Source organism: Phaethon aethereus (assembly GCF_964289735.1).
Source record: "Phaethon aethereus genome assembly, chromosome: 1".
Lineage (NCBI taxonomy): Eukaryota > Metazoa > Chordata > Aves > Phaethontiformes > Phaethontidae > Phaethon > Phaethon aethereus.
In genome coordinates this window covers 61,101,361-61,117,220 of record NC_138575.1, presented here as the reverse complement: position 1 = coordinate 61,117,220, position 15,860 = coordinate 61,101,361, and the positions used below count along the sequence as shown (strand labels likewise).

Genomic DNA, 15,860 nt, shown 5'->3' with positions numbered 1-15,860 from the left:
CATCTTATTCTTTACTTTCATTAAGTGTGGGCTTTCATGGTGAGGGTGGAGTGGCTAATCTGATACTCATCTGTGCGGGCAGTTGAAAGGAAATTCTAATTACTTAACCTTTACTGTGGGCTCCGCACACACGTTCCAGTTTACCCAGAACTCATCGCTCCAGGTGAAATCCCGACCCTTACAAAGTCAGTAAGAGTTCTGCCAGAGTTGCTTGCATTTCCCCGCTGAAGCACGGCAACGTGCGGTGGCAGGGCAGTTTTGTTCACCTGTGTCCTGTAGTTCCAGGGGCTTCATCACAGCCCCTACATGTGTTGTGTTTTCAGCTTTATGCCCTACTGACTGCAGGTTTCAATAATTTTATTTATTTATTATTTTCTTTATTCAACCACATGCCCTAGTGCAGTCCCAGAAACCTTTGGGGCTGATAATTTAGTTGTTCGAAGTTGAAGGACGGTGATGGTTTTAGCTGCTTTTTGCTACTAGACCAGTGTCCTCTGGGTCAGAGCCCAAGACTTTGGCGTTTGTGGAGGGTGACCTACTGAGCAAACAGCAAGCACCCAGCTCTGCAGAAAGGGGTGTTACTCTCCCACCACCTGGTCACCCGACCCTTGCAAACCATCCTTATTCCGGTGCCTATGGTTTGCATAAGCTTTTGCATACATAACTGGCTCCCAAGCGCAATGTAGTGATTGCCCTGTAGACCGCAGGCACCTCGTCCCGCTCCCCTCGATCCCGTTTCCAGCTGTTGCCACTGTGCCCGCCGGTGAAATGCGAAGGGTGCAGTTGTAACTGTGATGGGAACGCCCCATGCTCGGTCTGAGCATCGAGTGTTCGCTCCGCTATGTATTATTCATGGAGTTTTGTACAAGCTGATGGTGTTCCAAAGTGAAAGGGGGCATTTTGGCAAACAATTCCTTCTCCTGTAAAAGCATATTAATCTTACAAATATTGAAGCAAATGGAGGAGGTGTTTTTTAAGGTATTCAAAATATTCTTGCCAAGTGTGCTGTATAGTATTCAGTGCAACTGCTCATAGATGTAAGTGCATCGGTGTTTTTGAAATGAGGTGTGCAACCCCTGAAGGCATCCATGCATGGTGCCTATGCCAAAGGAATGGTGACACATAGATAAAGCAGTGGAAAAAACGTTTTTTGGATCAAGCACTTTGTACTGCTTTACTATAGCTGCAGTACCTGGTACAGGAGCCTGTTTGGATAGTAGGTCTTGAAAAATTGGGGATTATGTACTTGCATGGGGTTATTCATTTGCAATTGAAATACTCATGCTCTCTTCTCAAGAAGTCCCAAACAGTAGCATTAGAAGAAACGCACAGCTCATAAAAAAGAGATTTAAGTCTATACCTAAGCAATAGTGCTTAATTAGCTGCTGGTGTTTTGTTTGACAAATACTGGAGCAGACTGGACTGGCTTGGGAGAGATGCTGTGTCGGTGCCGTTGGGCTTTCGGGCCGTGCCTATGTCATGGTTGCTGAAGGGGAAGTTGTCTGTCACAGCTGGGCATTTTGGGGGGCTGATGGTAATGAACAAAGAAAATTACAGGCTCTGGGAAAGCATATTAAGATATGAATCACCGAATCCTCTTGTTATGGTGCTATCAGCTGACAGGCTTTTTTTCCCAAAATAAAACCTGTTAACACATTCTTTGTCATTTTCAGTGACTCAAAGGCTTAGGCCGTCTGCGAACTCTCGGTCTAATAGGGGATTGTGCCTGTTTTTAGCCAAATCTGTTTTTGCATGACTTAGTAGTCCTGTGCATTCTCAGAGTCCATGTTTATACCAGTGCACATCCTTCCCCTCCCTTAAGAATATGTCTGCCATCTTGGGTACTTGCCGGTAGCTGCAAGAGGCATCTCACGATTAGACTGGGTACCATCAAATCCACATTTGTCTGATCTTCCTCACCGCCCAGCACTGCCACAAGTTCATCGTGCTCTTTTCTTCCCCATGACCTCTCAACTTCTTGCTTGTATTGAGACATTGAGGACTGCATGTATTATATTCATTGGCATGTAGCAGAGAAGGAAGATGCTAACCGGTATCTTTTATGTTTTATTTTCTGCATCTGGATGCCTCAAATCAAAGAGTGTGATAGAAAACCTTTCTCCTCCAAATCACTAGTTCCAGGGTAGCATAGCTTAGGTCAGGGTAATCTCGAGCTGATGGGTACTCTGTGTGAAAATAAATGCACTGTATCAGCTCTAACATCTCTCTGCCAAAAAAATCACAACTTTAACTGAAACTTTTGTGGTCACTGTGACAGTGGAATAGTGTGGCTGAGCACAGTGTGCTGTTGAGCAATTTTCCTGTTGTAAAGTCCATAAAATGACCCTTCATGGTTAGCAGGGAGAGAGAGGATGAAAATCACAGGTAGGTGAAGGCGTGCAGTGCACATCGGTCTCCTCACTAGGGAAAGGGAGGAGGGTGCAGCCACTGCATCAGCTGCAGCTTGCCATGCTGTTCGTGCTGCCCGTGGATGCATGCCGGTAAGCAGCATCTGCTGCTGCTTGCCCAATGGCAGTACCACAAGGGACTCTTTAGGGAACTGGGAGAGACCTTGGGATAAGCATGAGATGGATCTCTGTTTCTTCTGTTGCTTGTGGACTGGCTTGCTTCACATTCACTGTTTTCGTATTTGTTTTGGTGGTGGTTTTGAGGATCTTGAAGTTTTGCAGTTGATTTTGCAAAAGATTGTGTTTTCTCTATGTCCTAATAAAAATAAATGTAAAGCTGTAGTTGTTGATATGAGAACTTAGTTTCCGTGTTTGGTGGGATGTAATCTTCTGATTCTTCTTTGGTTTGTAATATATAGCCTAAACAATCAAATCCATCCTGCGTTCCACTTGGTTGTACACCACTTAACTGCTTGGTACTAGCAGAATATATCCTAATTTAGTTGAATTGTTGTTACTTCTACACCATTTTAAGCAGCAGTGATTGCCACTCATTATCATTAGGCTAAAACAATTGCCTTAGAAGGATGCTAATAAGGAGGACGTCCCAATTAAGTAGAATGTGTTGTGCTAAGAAACTCCATACAAGAGAAGATGTCAGAGCCACGTGTTGTAATATAATTCTATTATCTCATCGTCCTATAACATCTGCTCTAATATCTCACAGAGGTACTCTCTGCTTTGGGTGAAAATAATCTGTTCTGGCTTTTGATGAAATCAAATCCAACTCAGCTGGGATACAGCCCTGAAAATGATCACACGTCTTTGGAAAAAGCTGCTCTGCAGATATGCAGTTACTGAAATTTCCAATTGCAAGGAGCCAGAAACAAAACTGCTCAGACAAAACCTCCAGACTTGGCCAGATGAAATTAAAGAGTTGCCCTTGCGTAGCTCACAGGATCATTCTTTGCAGTTGTTCTGGAAGTGAAGTTCCTGGTGAGAACCCAAAGTCTGCACAGTTTGTACAACTTCTGTTTGTCGTTTATCAGTGGTTGCTGCTGTTGATGATTTTTTGGCAGATTTTGTTGGACTCTCATTTCTTTCATTTTTAAGCATTATTCATTTGCTCTTCTGCTGATTTTTCCAGGAGAGAAAGGGTGATCTCTTGCAGTTCGACTGCATAACTAGAGGCCTTCTGCACTTTTCCTGGTTTTCTCTGACGTTTCTTATTTCATCTTGAAGTAGTTACTAAGCTCTCTAGTGCTTTACTTTCACTTCCATAAATTGGACATGCATATCACCATTAAGGTGATATGTCTTGAGGCTAAGCGGAAAGCTGGTAATGCTTATTAGTGTCTCTGGGTAGTAGGTGTTAAAGATGAACCAGGCAGTGTCCCTTCAGTCTCTCGCATCTGATTCCTATGCCTATTCCACCCGTCCTCACTTGGGCTGCTTTGCTTACTCTAAGACTCCGATTTTGGAAACTTTATCTCACCACCTAGCTTTGCAAAGCCGCTCCCTGTTATTTAACTGGGCTGGAATGTGTGGAAAGAAGACACTTTGCACTCCTTGCCTTGAATGCTTTCCAGGTCTTCTCTTCACTGAAAGCACTGGCTGATACGATTAACATTAAGGTTTTCCCCATAGTCTCATTCCTGTAAGGAGAAATCAAGATGTTTTCCATCTGCCTTGCCGGTCAGGTTGATGGGCTGAGCTAAGGAGTCACAGTGCAGGTTACTTCAAACAACAGAGGCCATAGGGTTTCTTCATGAGTTTGAGCTTCTACATGGTAGCTTTTGTCGCTTTGTATTCACCAGCTCCTGTGCGTGTGTGTCGGGATGATGAGCTCATGGTGCTCATGTTCCCACACTGTGCTTCAAAATCTGGTGGGTACCTGGACGGTGCATCTTCCTCACGTATTTGTGGTTGCCCTGATTACCAAATGTGGGGTCAGGAGACTTTTTCTGTATGTCAGAATACCAACTATGTGGGGTTTGCACCTAGTGAAGTGTATGGCTATTGCAAAGACAGCTGGCGATGCTTTTGTCCCTTTTATTTCTTTCCCATAGGCCTTTATGCTGTATATCTCAAGAACGCTCTCTGGTGCCAGGAAATATTTTGGTACATGAGCTTGTGGAAGGAAAGAGATTTTTTTTGATTGTATGATTTGTGAGCTCTTGAACTTAACATGATTCCTTGTGGCAACAGGAGACTGGACTTAAAAGACCTTCTAGTCCCATGTTCTTTTGTAAAAAATAAGAAAATTATGACGATTGAGTGGATTTCCTACACCTAAATGTAGTCCTCCTAGGTAAGGTCAGCATTTTACTTGAGCAACATAACATGCAGCACCATGTTTTGCGCACTGTTCAGGGTTAACTACCATTTTCAGGCTCATTTTGTACAGCAATTTGCCTGATACCTGTCCTGCACACTTAAGTTTCGATAAACTCTTAGTAGGATCCAGCTATTCGTTGCAGTTGGAGTATAAACTCTTTTCCAGATATGTACATTTGCTTAAGATGTAAAAGAGAGATAAAGAGGGAGGTCAAAGATGCTTTGAATTATTTTCTCTTGAAAGTAGGAGCCCTTAATTAAAGGAAGATGACAATAGAGCAGCAAAACCTTCATGCTGCTATGCAGGCTCTAACATAAATAGAGAAATCTGGCACTCTTTTCAAAGGAAAAAATGGTGAAAAGTGCAAAAAATGTTTTATAGTCTTTACAGCACTTATATTTTTGGTCAAAACAAACACATTCGTGTTGGCTTTCTGCTAGACGCCTCAGAGATAGTTTGAATCACATTGTCCAGTGGGCATTTTTATTAATTCGGTGACATTAGAAATTTGTTTTGATTTAGACCATGGGATTTGAATGCTGAAGGAGAGGGAGGAGGCAGACAATGCAAAATGTGAGATTAGGTATTGCAGACCCATGAATGTAGGCAGTGCAGACTTTTCCTTGCTTGCCTTGGTCTGTGTGTGTGTATATATATATGTATAAACTGAGTTCAGTGATACTTGAGATATCATTTGGTCTTGGTGAATTTGCTGTATGCTCAAGCAATAGCTTGATTAAAGTCTTCAAATCCCTTGAAATACAAATAAAAGCTTCAGATACAGGTGGTGTATGGTACTGAAGTATGTTTGCAATAGGGGGGAAGAGGAAGGTTGCAGAAGTAACTTGAGACCTGCAGTAACTGGAACTGCAGTTTTAAGTTCTTTATCTCTCTCATTCTTTTTTTCTGAGGTGGACTCACTGCTGAAAATGCTGCTTTAGGTGGCAAAGCTGGTTTGTGACCAAACTATGGGATGTTTGAGGATGCAACACAGCTTTGCCCAGAACTTTACTGCCCATTCCAGTAAACAGACTTGCCATTTTATTGCTTTCCCCATTATGTAGTCATTCATGGTGTTATACAAAAGATTGGTTGTTTTATTTTTTTGCTGTTTTATCCTTTGATCTGCCTTCGCACGATGCAAATAGCTGTGCGGTGCCAAGAGCAATACATGGTCCATGGAAAGCCAGCAGCCTCCTGTGCTTGAGGGAAAGTGAAGTCTGGCTGCTGGTCCTGGAGTGTGGACACCGTAGGTGCGAGCACTTCAGGAGTCAAATGTTTTGCAACAGCTGGTATATAAATGAGTGCAGATATCTGTCTAAGTAGAGGAACAGTGGATGGAGCTTAGATTTTTAAAAATTATTCCTCTGTATTTAGGTGAGTTTGGGCTACAAACCCCTTATTTCTCCTGCCCTGAAAGCCGAAGTGGTCACGCAACCACTGCTGCGTCCAGTGCTGGAGTTGCTCTCGGCCATCAGGTGCTTCAGGCTGTTTTGCTGTGGAGGCACTGAGGAGCAGGGACAAGCTCTGCCGGGGCCGCTGCTGGGAGCTGCATTTGGGATGTTTATGCGATACATGCACACTTCTTCCGTCACGCTGCAAGGACAGCATGGGCAGCTCTGTGGCAAGCTCTGAAATGAGTATACGGATTGTATGTATATTTGTGCCAAAATCTGCCTTGCATCAATGAAGCCCAAGAAGTGGGAACGTGCATGGGGAAACTGGAACGGAGTTACCAGGTACCCCTGGCTTCAGATGAGTTTGCATGAAGATTTAAAATAACTGCTTCTTTCGTAAGTTTGGGCATCTTCAGTCTTGACTTTGTAATTTTGTGCAATAATTCTTTGGTTTGGGATTTTTAAGACCTTGGGGACTGAGCTCTGGCTTGTGTTTCAGCTGAGCCCAGAGGGCAGGAAAAATGTGGAGTGTATGATTTGTACATTGGATTTTCCCTATCATGTTGTTTTTTCTCTAGAGATTTGGGAGGGAGAGCATTAGGAGCTTGTCACTGTGATTTTTTTTTTTGTCATCCTGCTGATTTCAAAATGTATTCTCTGCATTTCTCTTCAGTCTTTTACCTACAGACTTCAGGGCACCCTGAGGCCAAGGGTAAAGTGAATAAAGCAATTTTGGGTATGGCCCATTCTGGACACATTGCCTTACAAACAAGTCCTAGACAGATCCCTGCCCCAAGAAGGGTATAGACAAGAGGAAGCACCAAAAGAGGTGACAAAACCGAAATACACTTCAGTGCTTTGGTTGTCTTGCCTTGCTCCAGTGGTTTACAGCAGTCATAGATGCAGCGTATGGCTGCTGTACATCGCTGGGTGGCACAGAGCAGCTGGAGGTGTACCAAGTGAGTCTGCCCCGTATTCATCAGGCAACAGCTGCCTGCTTAATTTCCACTCTAGGGGATCGGAGGGAAGAAGAGGAATAAAATAATGGGCAAAGAAGTGCATGGGGTTGAGTAACCATGCAGAAAGGAAGGACATTGAACAGTGCTGGTCGAAAGAAAAGGCAGATGCTGCAGTTCATTTCTGAAGATACTGCACAGAAATCTTTGGTGTGGAATGACAGATAGCGTCAGCAGCGACAGCCAGAAAAGCAACGGGGGAAAAAAGTCCTGGTTTTTAGCCATTGGAAACTTGAGACCCTCACCTGTTTATAGAGCACAACACAGTACGCCTGAAGCCACGGCTGAAAAAGCAAGTGGGTAATACCAATCGGCAGAGAATTAGAATAAGGAAGTTGAACTGTTGCCAAACCAGGGAAAGCTGGTGGTGGCTGTTTAAATGTTTCTATTTATAAAAAAGTTATTTATAATCACAAACTTTCTACCTTTTTTCCCTTCCCTTGATTTGGCATGCTTTCTTCTTATTGGGGAACAATTCCCTGCCATAGTCCTTCATCAGTGAGTTTGAACTTCACATCAGACACTCATAGAAAGAGTTAAAAAGCGTGTTTTTCTTCTAAAAAGCATTTTATTCCCTTTTCTTTGATGATTTTTGGGAAAAACAGTTGGAGCTAGAAAATAGGTAAAGTTGCATGCCCAAGCCATAGAATTCCCTTTCTCCATGCTGGTGAAAACCAGATCTGATCCAGCCAAATTATGAGAGTTATAAACAATCTTCCATCATCCCACTGGTCACCCACTGTGGTCAATTACAGTTTTGAAGCTGGCATATAAGTATCAGATGTTTGGCTATTGCATGTCTTTACTAATCTCCAACCGAAGTAAAACCCTTTGGTGTGACATATCCTATAATTTGCTAAGTTTTTGAACAGTGGCACATTTTGCGTTTCGTTTGCACTTTTTCATCCAGAATACGCTCCCCTTGCTAAAGAACAGAGTAATGAATCATCAGGGCTGCCTGCAAGGAAAAGGTCCGGCTGGGGGAACAGTCATAGACAAAGTAGAGGATAAAATGTCTATATCCCACTGCTTTAATCACTTGGAGAAATACATCCTGCACATATTACGATTTTAAACCATTTGAATCTTATTTGTAAAGGTATCCTAAACCTGTATTTTTCCACACCTAAGGTGTGTTTTCACTGAAAAAGAATTTCTTGACTCATACTCGTTTTTTAAGGATGCCATAAAACTGCTTGTGCTTTATTTCTTATTTTTAGAAATATCTTAGAATATTAGATGAATTACACATCTGTTTTCTGCAGGGAAGACTCTCCCAATTTTGCCTTAATTTCTGTCAATTAAAATTATAAAGAATAATCTAAATAAATGAGAAAGATGTCCAAGTGAGAATACTTACTAAAATATGCAGGCAAGTCTCCATTTTAAATCCAGGTGTTGTATTTCTTGAGGTCTGTACATCCCCAGAATATAAATGTCGATCAGTGCGCCAAGTGTTTATGCAAGTCAGCCACTGAGCGATGGCAGGAGAATTTGGAGAGCTTGTTTGATAAGCCGTTGTTGCTTTTTATCCCTTACCTCTCTGCTTTTAATTCTTTCCTCCCTGTTGCTGTGTCAGATGTCCTGCTCCTTCTCTCCAGGGTTCTTCTTGGCGAGTTGTGTTCTTCTCTCGTGACCTTCCACATGTGCATACAGTTTTACTGTGGTTGTTATAGCCCTTGGACTGGAGCCAGGTCTGGGATTACGGCTGCTTCTGCTCCTCTACCTCCAGTGTTCAAACAGGCTGTTAGGGAGTTTGTCCTGGTGTTGCTGTTGCACGCGGAGGGTGATGCTGGTTCTGGTTGCTCTCTTAGGGCCATGGCGGACAAGACCTTTGGTCCTGGTTTTCCCAATATGTATTGCTGCTTTTTGTTTTGAACGTGCTCACTGAACCTGTATCGTGTCTCTCCTTCCAGGATGGCTGTTTATGGGTCTGTGCTACAAATACAACTTCTAGACTAAACTGTTTGCAGGGAGGAGGTAGATGGGAGGAGGGAATCCAAAGCAATTTGGTGGAGCTAACAAGGTGGCTGAGAAGCATCCCCTCTCAGGTGTCTCATTCCCGCCCTAGTCTTGCGATGCTCCAGTGCAGTGATGTTTGTGGGGCTGTTTCATAACTGAAGCAAACAGGGATCAAGCTGGCCAGTCTGCCCAGGACCTCCAATGTTAAACCTACTGGTAGAATTGTTGATCAGTAGAATTAGACGCCATATATTTACTGAGCTGGGAAACTAGATCTTCCCCCTGAAGAAGAACACTAAATATGTACCTCTTAACGTATTTTGTAAAGTCTGCTTGACCTATAAGGGCAGAACCTCCCCCCGTGCATAAAAGGAAGGATTTCCTTTTGTTTTCCTTTTGCTTTACTGTTCTATTTTTTCCATATAATGGAAAAAAATACATTTCCTACTCTGGCTTATTTTCAAGGGTAATTGTTGCATATCACATAATCAGAAATAAGATGAAATTTGATCCTCATGAAGAGGTACAATTCCACTGCCTCCAGTGGATCTCCACCTCTGTGTGTCCCAGGGGGACTGGGAAGGTGATGCTGTGGAGAGCATGGCCATGGCTGGCTGTTTATAGACCAGAGGAAGGGAGGAGAACTTGCTCTGCAAGCTGGACTTTCATGCATCTGTTTGTTACCCAAGGATGGTAATGCAGAATTTGCTCTTGTAAATAAATTCTGGTTTTTAGCATGACAGTGATTTTGATTATTGAATGTGTGCCCTCTATCTATGCCTGAGGGTTTAGATGTCATGGCAGAAAGTGACTTTTGTGTCTGAATGAATGTGTATGTAAATTATTTTATGTCAGTAGCTTTACTTATGTCCTGCCCCACAAAAGTTCACAGCTGTAAGGGTTTCTGCATAATGGGCTTTTGAAGCTCAAGCAGTTAAATTGCCAGGAGTTGTATTTACAAAAGAAGTTCAATAAGCCCGTCGGTGACACTGTGAGCATCTTGGTGCTGTCTGTTATTTTGGCAATTGTGGGTGAAATTCCCCTTATAGGAAAATCCTGTAAATGTGTTGTCTGTCTCATATATTGTTTTAAAGCAAATATTTTAAGAATTCTGTTGCTGAGATCTTGTTTTCTAATAAATATGTATGAGTTTGGAGTAGTTTCTAGGAGGCTTCTTTGGAACCCTCTTGACCTCCTCCTTGTGCAATTCTCTAGGATTTTCTGTAAGATTTATCCCTAGGTGACATAGTAAATGACTTGAGGATATTTAGAAGAGCTAACGAGGGCCAATTCTGAGAGCATGAGTCATCTGTGACATTGAGTTACAGATGTTGATTGTACTTGAGCTCTGCACACACAAGCTTGTCTTGGAACGTCCACAAAACAATGCGTCGGTGGCAGCAAAGTCATCCATACTGGCTGAAATTACATTGGACTTCTCCTTTCTTTTTATCCACTGTAGGTGTTCTCTGCCTGCCGGACAGCTTGAACCTTCACAAAGACCAGCAAAGGTCAAACAAACCTGGGGAAGTGCAGATGTTCAGCCAGTCGGAGCTAAGGACCATTGAGCAGTCTTTACTTGCTACGCGCGTGGGGAGCATTGCTGAACTCAGTAAGTACGAGGTTGTTGATGATGTTTGGGTTTCTATCCCCAGAGTAAAGCAAAGCTGCTTGCACTGCCTGGTTGTGCAGAGAAGAGACAAGGGAACATGTCTAATGTTGAAGGAGACATTGGGTCAGATCTTATGCTTATGCTCCATGGCCAGTTGGAAAGCTGAAGCCACAGGAGGAAAGAAGTCTCATGCAGTCTCATAGCAATGCCTAGGACTTGTTTGCATACGCTGCTCTCATTTTTAAAGGTGAAAGATGTTTTATTTCATCTTCCCTATGTTGCGTTTGAGAGCACCTCACAGCTTGGCCAGACTTGTGAATGTCTGTCATATTGGTGTCCTGTCTCATTTCACTGGGATGCCTGTTTTGAGATGGGCAGACAAAAAGCTGAAGGCTGCAGTAAGTGAAGGAAATACTGTCACAAACAAATTTAAAGCAGGGCTAGTTCCACCTGTGTTACAGAGGGTCCTTCACCCTGACTTTCCTTCTCCAGTTCCAGCAGCGGAAAGAACCAAAACTCAAGCCTGCACCAGAAAAATTTGCTCCTGGAAGATAAATTATTTGCTATTAATCAAAACACTTTTTGAGAAATGTGATAATCTATGACATCTGTCAAAATCTGAAAGCTTTGGTTTCAGCACAAGTAAATTGTAGGAGGCAAATGCCGTGTAAATCCTCACGTGACATGGAGATAAAGTTACCAGAAGTGCCTTCTAAAAAATTTTCTTTATTAAGAGAAAAGCCTTCCAATCACATGGTTACAGTATGGTTAGAGATAAGAAGCTATGGGTGGGAAAATGGAAACGTTCAGATAAAAAAGTGGGTTTTTTTCCTGAGGCCTGTCAGAAATAGTCAAGTATTTTTTTTACTGAGGTCTGTTATGAGATTTTGAGGAGAAATTGAAAAGACTCAAATCTTTGAAGATACAGGCTGCCCAGCTTGTTGTTGTTCTTATTACTGAATTCTGTGTTACCAGCATCATAAAGAACATATATAGGGATCTTATGTTCATTTTCTTGGTGCTTTCTGTAGCAGTGGGAGTCTCCTCTGTAGCTCCATCAGGGCTCAGTTTACGTGCTGTTCATGAGCCATGTGGAGGCACCATGGATGTTTGTCTGCAAGCCACAAAATGAATTTCTGTTTTCAGCTTGCTAATTTTTCTCTGCTCTGGTGAAACAACAACAAGCCAAGAGCACTTACATGCCTTAGCGTGAAGTGTTGCTTCGTCTCTGGAATCAGGTGTTTGGTGTTATTCAAATTAAGTAATTTATGCTTATTTATTTCATGCGCATGAAACACACAACAGTACTGTCTGTGTGCCAACTAAATTATGCATGATACAGCTCTGTCTCATGAAGTACATATAGTTGTGTTTTAATAAATGAGTAACTGTGGATATTTCAGAGGTTTTTTGTTTCCATTCTGGATTTTTTTTAACCTCTGTATGCAACCCAAAAAGCCAGAGTCCTTAATCCTCCTCCCCATTTTTTTGTTTTAATTTTGTTTCCAGAAATCTATCATCTCTAAGTAGTCTTACCTCAGATTCAAATGCTTGGTTGATAGGGTTTGCTCTCTGTATGTCTGTTGACTGCAAACACAGGCAAAACACTCTTCAGGGTGGCCAACTCGAAGAAGAGAGCGCATCAGTGGGAGTTAGATGCAGCTGTCAGAGGGAGGTTGGCACCTCCCGCATGCTGGTAGCCCTCCAGAAAGCCCTCTGGACAACCATCGAGAGTACCTCCCCGGCCGCTGCAAGCAGATGCATGTCGGGGAAGAAGCAGGAGGAGGAGTGGTAATTGGCAAAGCTTGCAAGGCTTGATGCTCAGTTGGGTAGAAATCTTTGCCGTGGAGCGGTCCCAGTGCAGAGCTCAAAACTGAGTTGTGAAACGCGGAGGGGAGGCGCAGCATGTTGGTGGGCAAAAACCTGTGAATTTGTCGGGAAAATCGTGAAATGGAAGGAAAATGGAGGGGTGGGGGCTACAAGGGGGTTTGCTCTTTGTTCAGCGCTTGTGTCTCTGTCTCTGGCACCAGCAGGGGCTGTGACCCGGCGGTCACAGCAAAGCCTCTGCCATGGAGGAAGGCTGGGGAATTACAGCGAGCGTGGGGGCAGAAATGCTGAGCAGTGGGGAGAAGCCAGGGGGTAACACCTGGGGATCAGGGTGCGTTGGTGGGGAGAGAGTGCGTGAAGGAGGATTTATTGTTGTGCCGGTGGTGTGAGGGGGTGGAGAGCTTCAGAAGTGGCGCTGTGGAGAGGAAAGAGGATATGGCAAGCTGTGGCATGGAGAAAGTGGTATATGAGGAGAGGGTTAGGTATGTAAAAGCCCCTGCTCTTGAGGGGATGAATAAAGGTGATGAGGGAGTCTCTGGATAGGAGGGAATTAAGAGGATAGCACTTGTGAAGAGGAGGAGGAGGGGATGGCAACCAGGACTGAGTGGCAAGGACAGAAGTTTGGCCTGCTGCACCTACAGAATGGGCAGTCCCCCGGCGTGTGTCTGCAGTGTCCCACCAGCTTGCAATATCCCAGGTGCCAGGACTTCATTTCTGCTCTCTTCAAAAGAGCGCAAAAAAAAAGTGCAAAGAGCGGCCTTGAAATAAAGCAATTTAATTTTATCTCGGGGAAAAAAAAAAGGCAATTCTAATTGAATGGGGTTTCCTGTAGTTTAATTACATTAATAATTGAAGTATTGCAAGTACGCAGAATAACTAGAATTAACAAAGGCCCGCATGCGGAGGAAAGGCTTCCCCTGCTCTCGGTTCTGCCCAGCATCCTCGCATGCAGCGGTGTGGCTGGCTGCCAAGCTGCTCGAGGCTTTGACGCTGGGAAATCAAATCTGTCCCCTGGAAGATGACAGGGCAAACGGGGCCCGTTTATTGCCCAGCACCTGTATTTCAGCTCAGATCTTCTTAGTTTCTCAGTCTGTCCCAGGTGGAAAAATAGGTTCACAAGGTGAAAAGCCTTGTGTCTTGTGGTACCTTCACCTCGCCCTACATGTGCTGGCCCTCGTTTGTCTGCTCCCTGTGTTTTTTCGTGTATGTTGTTGGTGTATTAGAAAAGACCGTTTAGGTGAGCTGCATATCCCTGAGGGGGTAACAGAAGCAAGAGAAGATTGGGGAAAGGTGAGATGGTGGACACGACCACAGAGGGATGGCAGCACCCTCTGGGAACTCTGCAGAGGAGGAGGTTGACCCAGGCTGCCATTGAGATGTCCTCATGGCTGGGCAGATGCAACCGGTCTCACGGATGCTGCTTCGGTCCCCCTCAAGCCCTGCTTGTCTGGTGCTTCTGCTCTCATCTCCTGGGCTTAGCAGGCAGCTGGCACTGGTTGTCGCTGGGATGGGCTTGCCCTGCCTGGCGGCGGCGGGGCACGGTATGGCTGCTGGCCCTGGGGTGCTCTCCCGAAAATGGGAAGATGAGGCGATGTTGCTGACTTAGGGGAAAAAAATCAAAGGAAGGTTTCGTCTCCAGGACTTAGGAGGTGGATGTAAATAGAGACCTAATTCTGCAACGCAATTACAGCAGTAATGCGTGATTCTAAGGAAAAGGCTTGAAAAATTAATGTGAAACCTCATTCATTAAAATATAATGAACATGGTACAAAGTTAAGGAACAACAATAAATCTGGCCTATGTTATATTGGCATTTAGTATTCAGGAATTGTAATTGCCTACTACAGTGTGTTTTAAAATAATGTAATTTCATTTGAAATGCTTATTATATAGAGAACATTGAGAGGAACTGAAGCACAGCAAAAATAATAGGATTTTAAACAGTAGCTTGACAGTATTTCACTGTTTAATCTTAGAGAAAATATTTCACAAGACTTTTTTTAATTCTATTTTCAGTTTTTCCTAAAGTTTCTTGTATTTCCAGACAAGGTGTAGAGGAGAAGGGGAATAGATCTGTTTGTTTTTTTCCTAGAAAATTTTGAGGATTCTTCTAGATTTCTAGTTCTTTTCTTTTATTTCCTTCTGCTTCAGACAGGGAAAAATAAGTAAAGTCAATAGAAGAGAGGAATATTAAGGAGAGCTTTGTCTGTTGAAAGATCCCATGATACTGCATTTTGACCTTTGAATATTTTTCCTAACTTCTTTATATGCATGTTTGCAATCCACAAACTGCATAACACTCCAACACACCTATTCATCACCCATCTAAAAATACCGCTGCTGGCTTGGAGACCAGCTGCAGAAAGGATGAGGCTCATAACTGGAGGTTGATGGTGTTTGGCTGGATGAAGGAGGATTCTCTGTCTCTTGCGTGTGCATGTACGTGGTGACAAGGAAGAGCGGAGCCTTAGGGTGTTCTGGGCACCAATGCTGTCACGAAGAAATATTCCTCCCTCACTGCCTTGGGGTGAAGAATGCAAGGTGTTAGTGTATGGCTGAGCTGGGACAACCACCCCATATTGAGGCACATGTGTAGGGTTGCAGAAGGTTTGTGTCTCGAGCCTCACAGAGGGATAAAAATTGTGGCTTAGCATGTCATCCAAACCATGTCTTCATGCATGGCTTCAGGTTAGAGCAGAAAACTCTTCGGGGCTTGCTTTGAGTCCAAAGGTGGCCAGTCGACTATGGCTTTTCTGGGTGAGAAGTTTGCCATCTAGTCCTGTGCAAACCATGGTGACAGGTGGTGGTGGTATTACCTGGAGTGTTAATCACAAGTTGGCATTTTTGTTTTAAACTAGGATAATATGAAGATGCAGGTGCAACTTAACACTGCTGATCTCAGAGCTTTTTAGGCTTTGAACGGTGTTTACCTTAGAGCAGCTCCCAGATGTGATGTTCAGGCTGGTATTTCCTCCACATCACCACTCAGGTCTCAGCAAGGTTTTCCTGCTTGCCATTGGAAAAACGCCACCCTTCCCCATCATACTCTTTTTGCCTCCGCAGTGCTGAATGTATGTATTTCCAAAATAACAGCCTCCCTTGGCACGCTTTTAGGGATGAAAGGAAGGGTTACTGTTCAAGTGCAAGTAGGTATGCGATTGCACATACCAATACTGTTTTTCATTTCTCCTTGTAGCCCTAGCCAAGGAGATGATGAAAGTCGGCATCCCCTCCCTTGCCTTTTCATCTAGTCTCAGTCCTCTGCAACCAACAAGAAGGAGCACTGCAGGAGCCGTACAA

General features: G+C 43.7%; 1 protein-coding gene across 1 annotated transcript in view; it reads left to right on the top strand.

Annotated features, from left to right (window-relative positions):
- ABTB3 (ankyrin repeat and BTB domain containing 3) overlaps positions 1 to 15,860 on the top strand; it is a gene marked incomplete at its 5' end in the record, with an annotated part of 177,495 nt that overhangs the window by 90,476 nt on the left and 71,159 nt on the right. Inside the window, one exon of the mRNA XM_082013971.1 lies at positions 10,584 to 10,733. Within this exon, the coding sequence (XP_081870097.1) occupies positions 10,584 to 10,733 (150 nt within the window). The remainder of the gene's footprint in view (positions 1 to 10,583; positions 10,734 to 15,860) is intronic.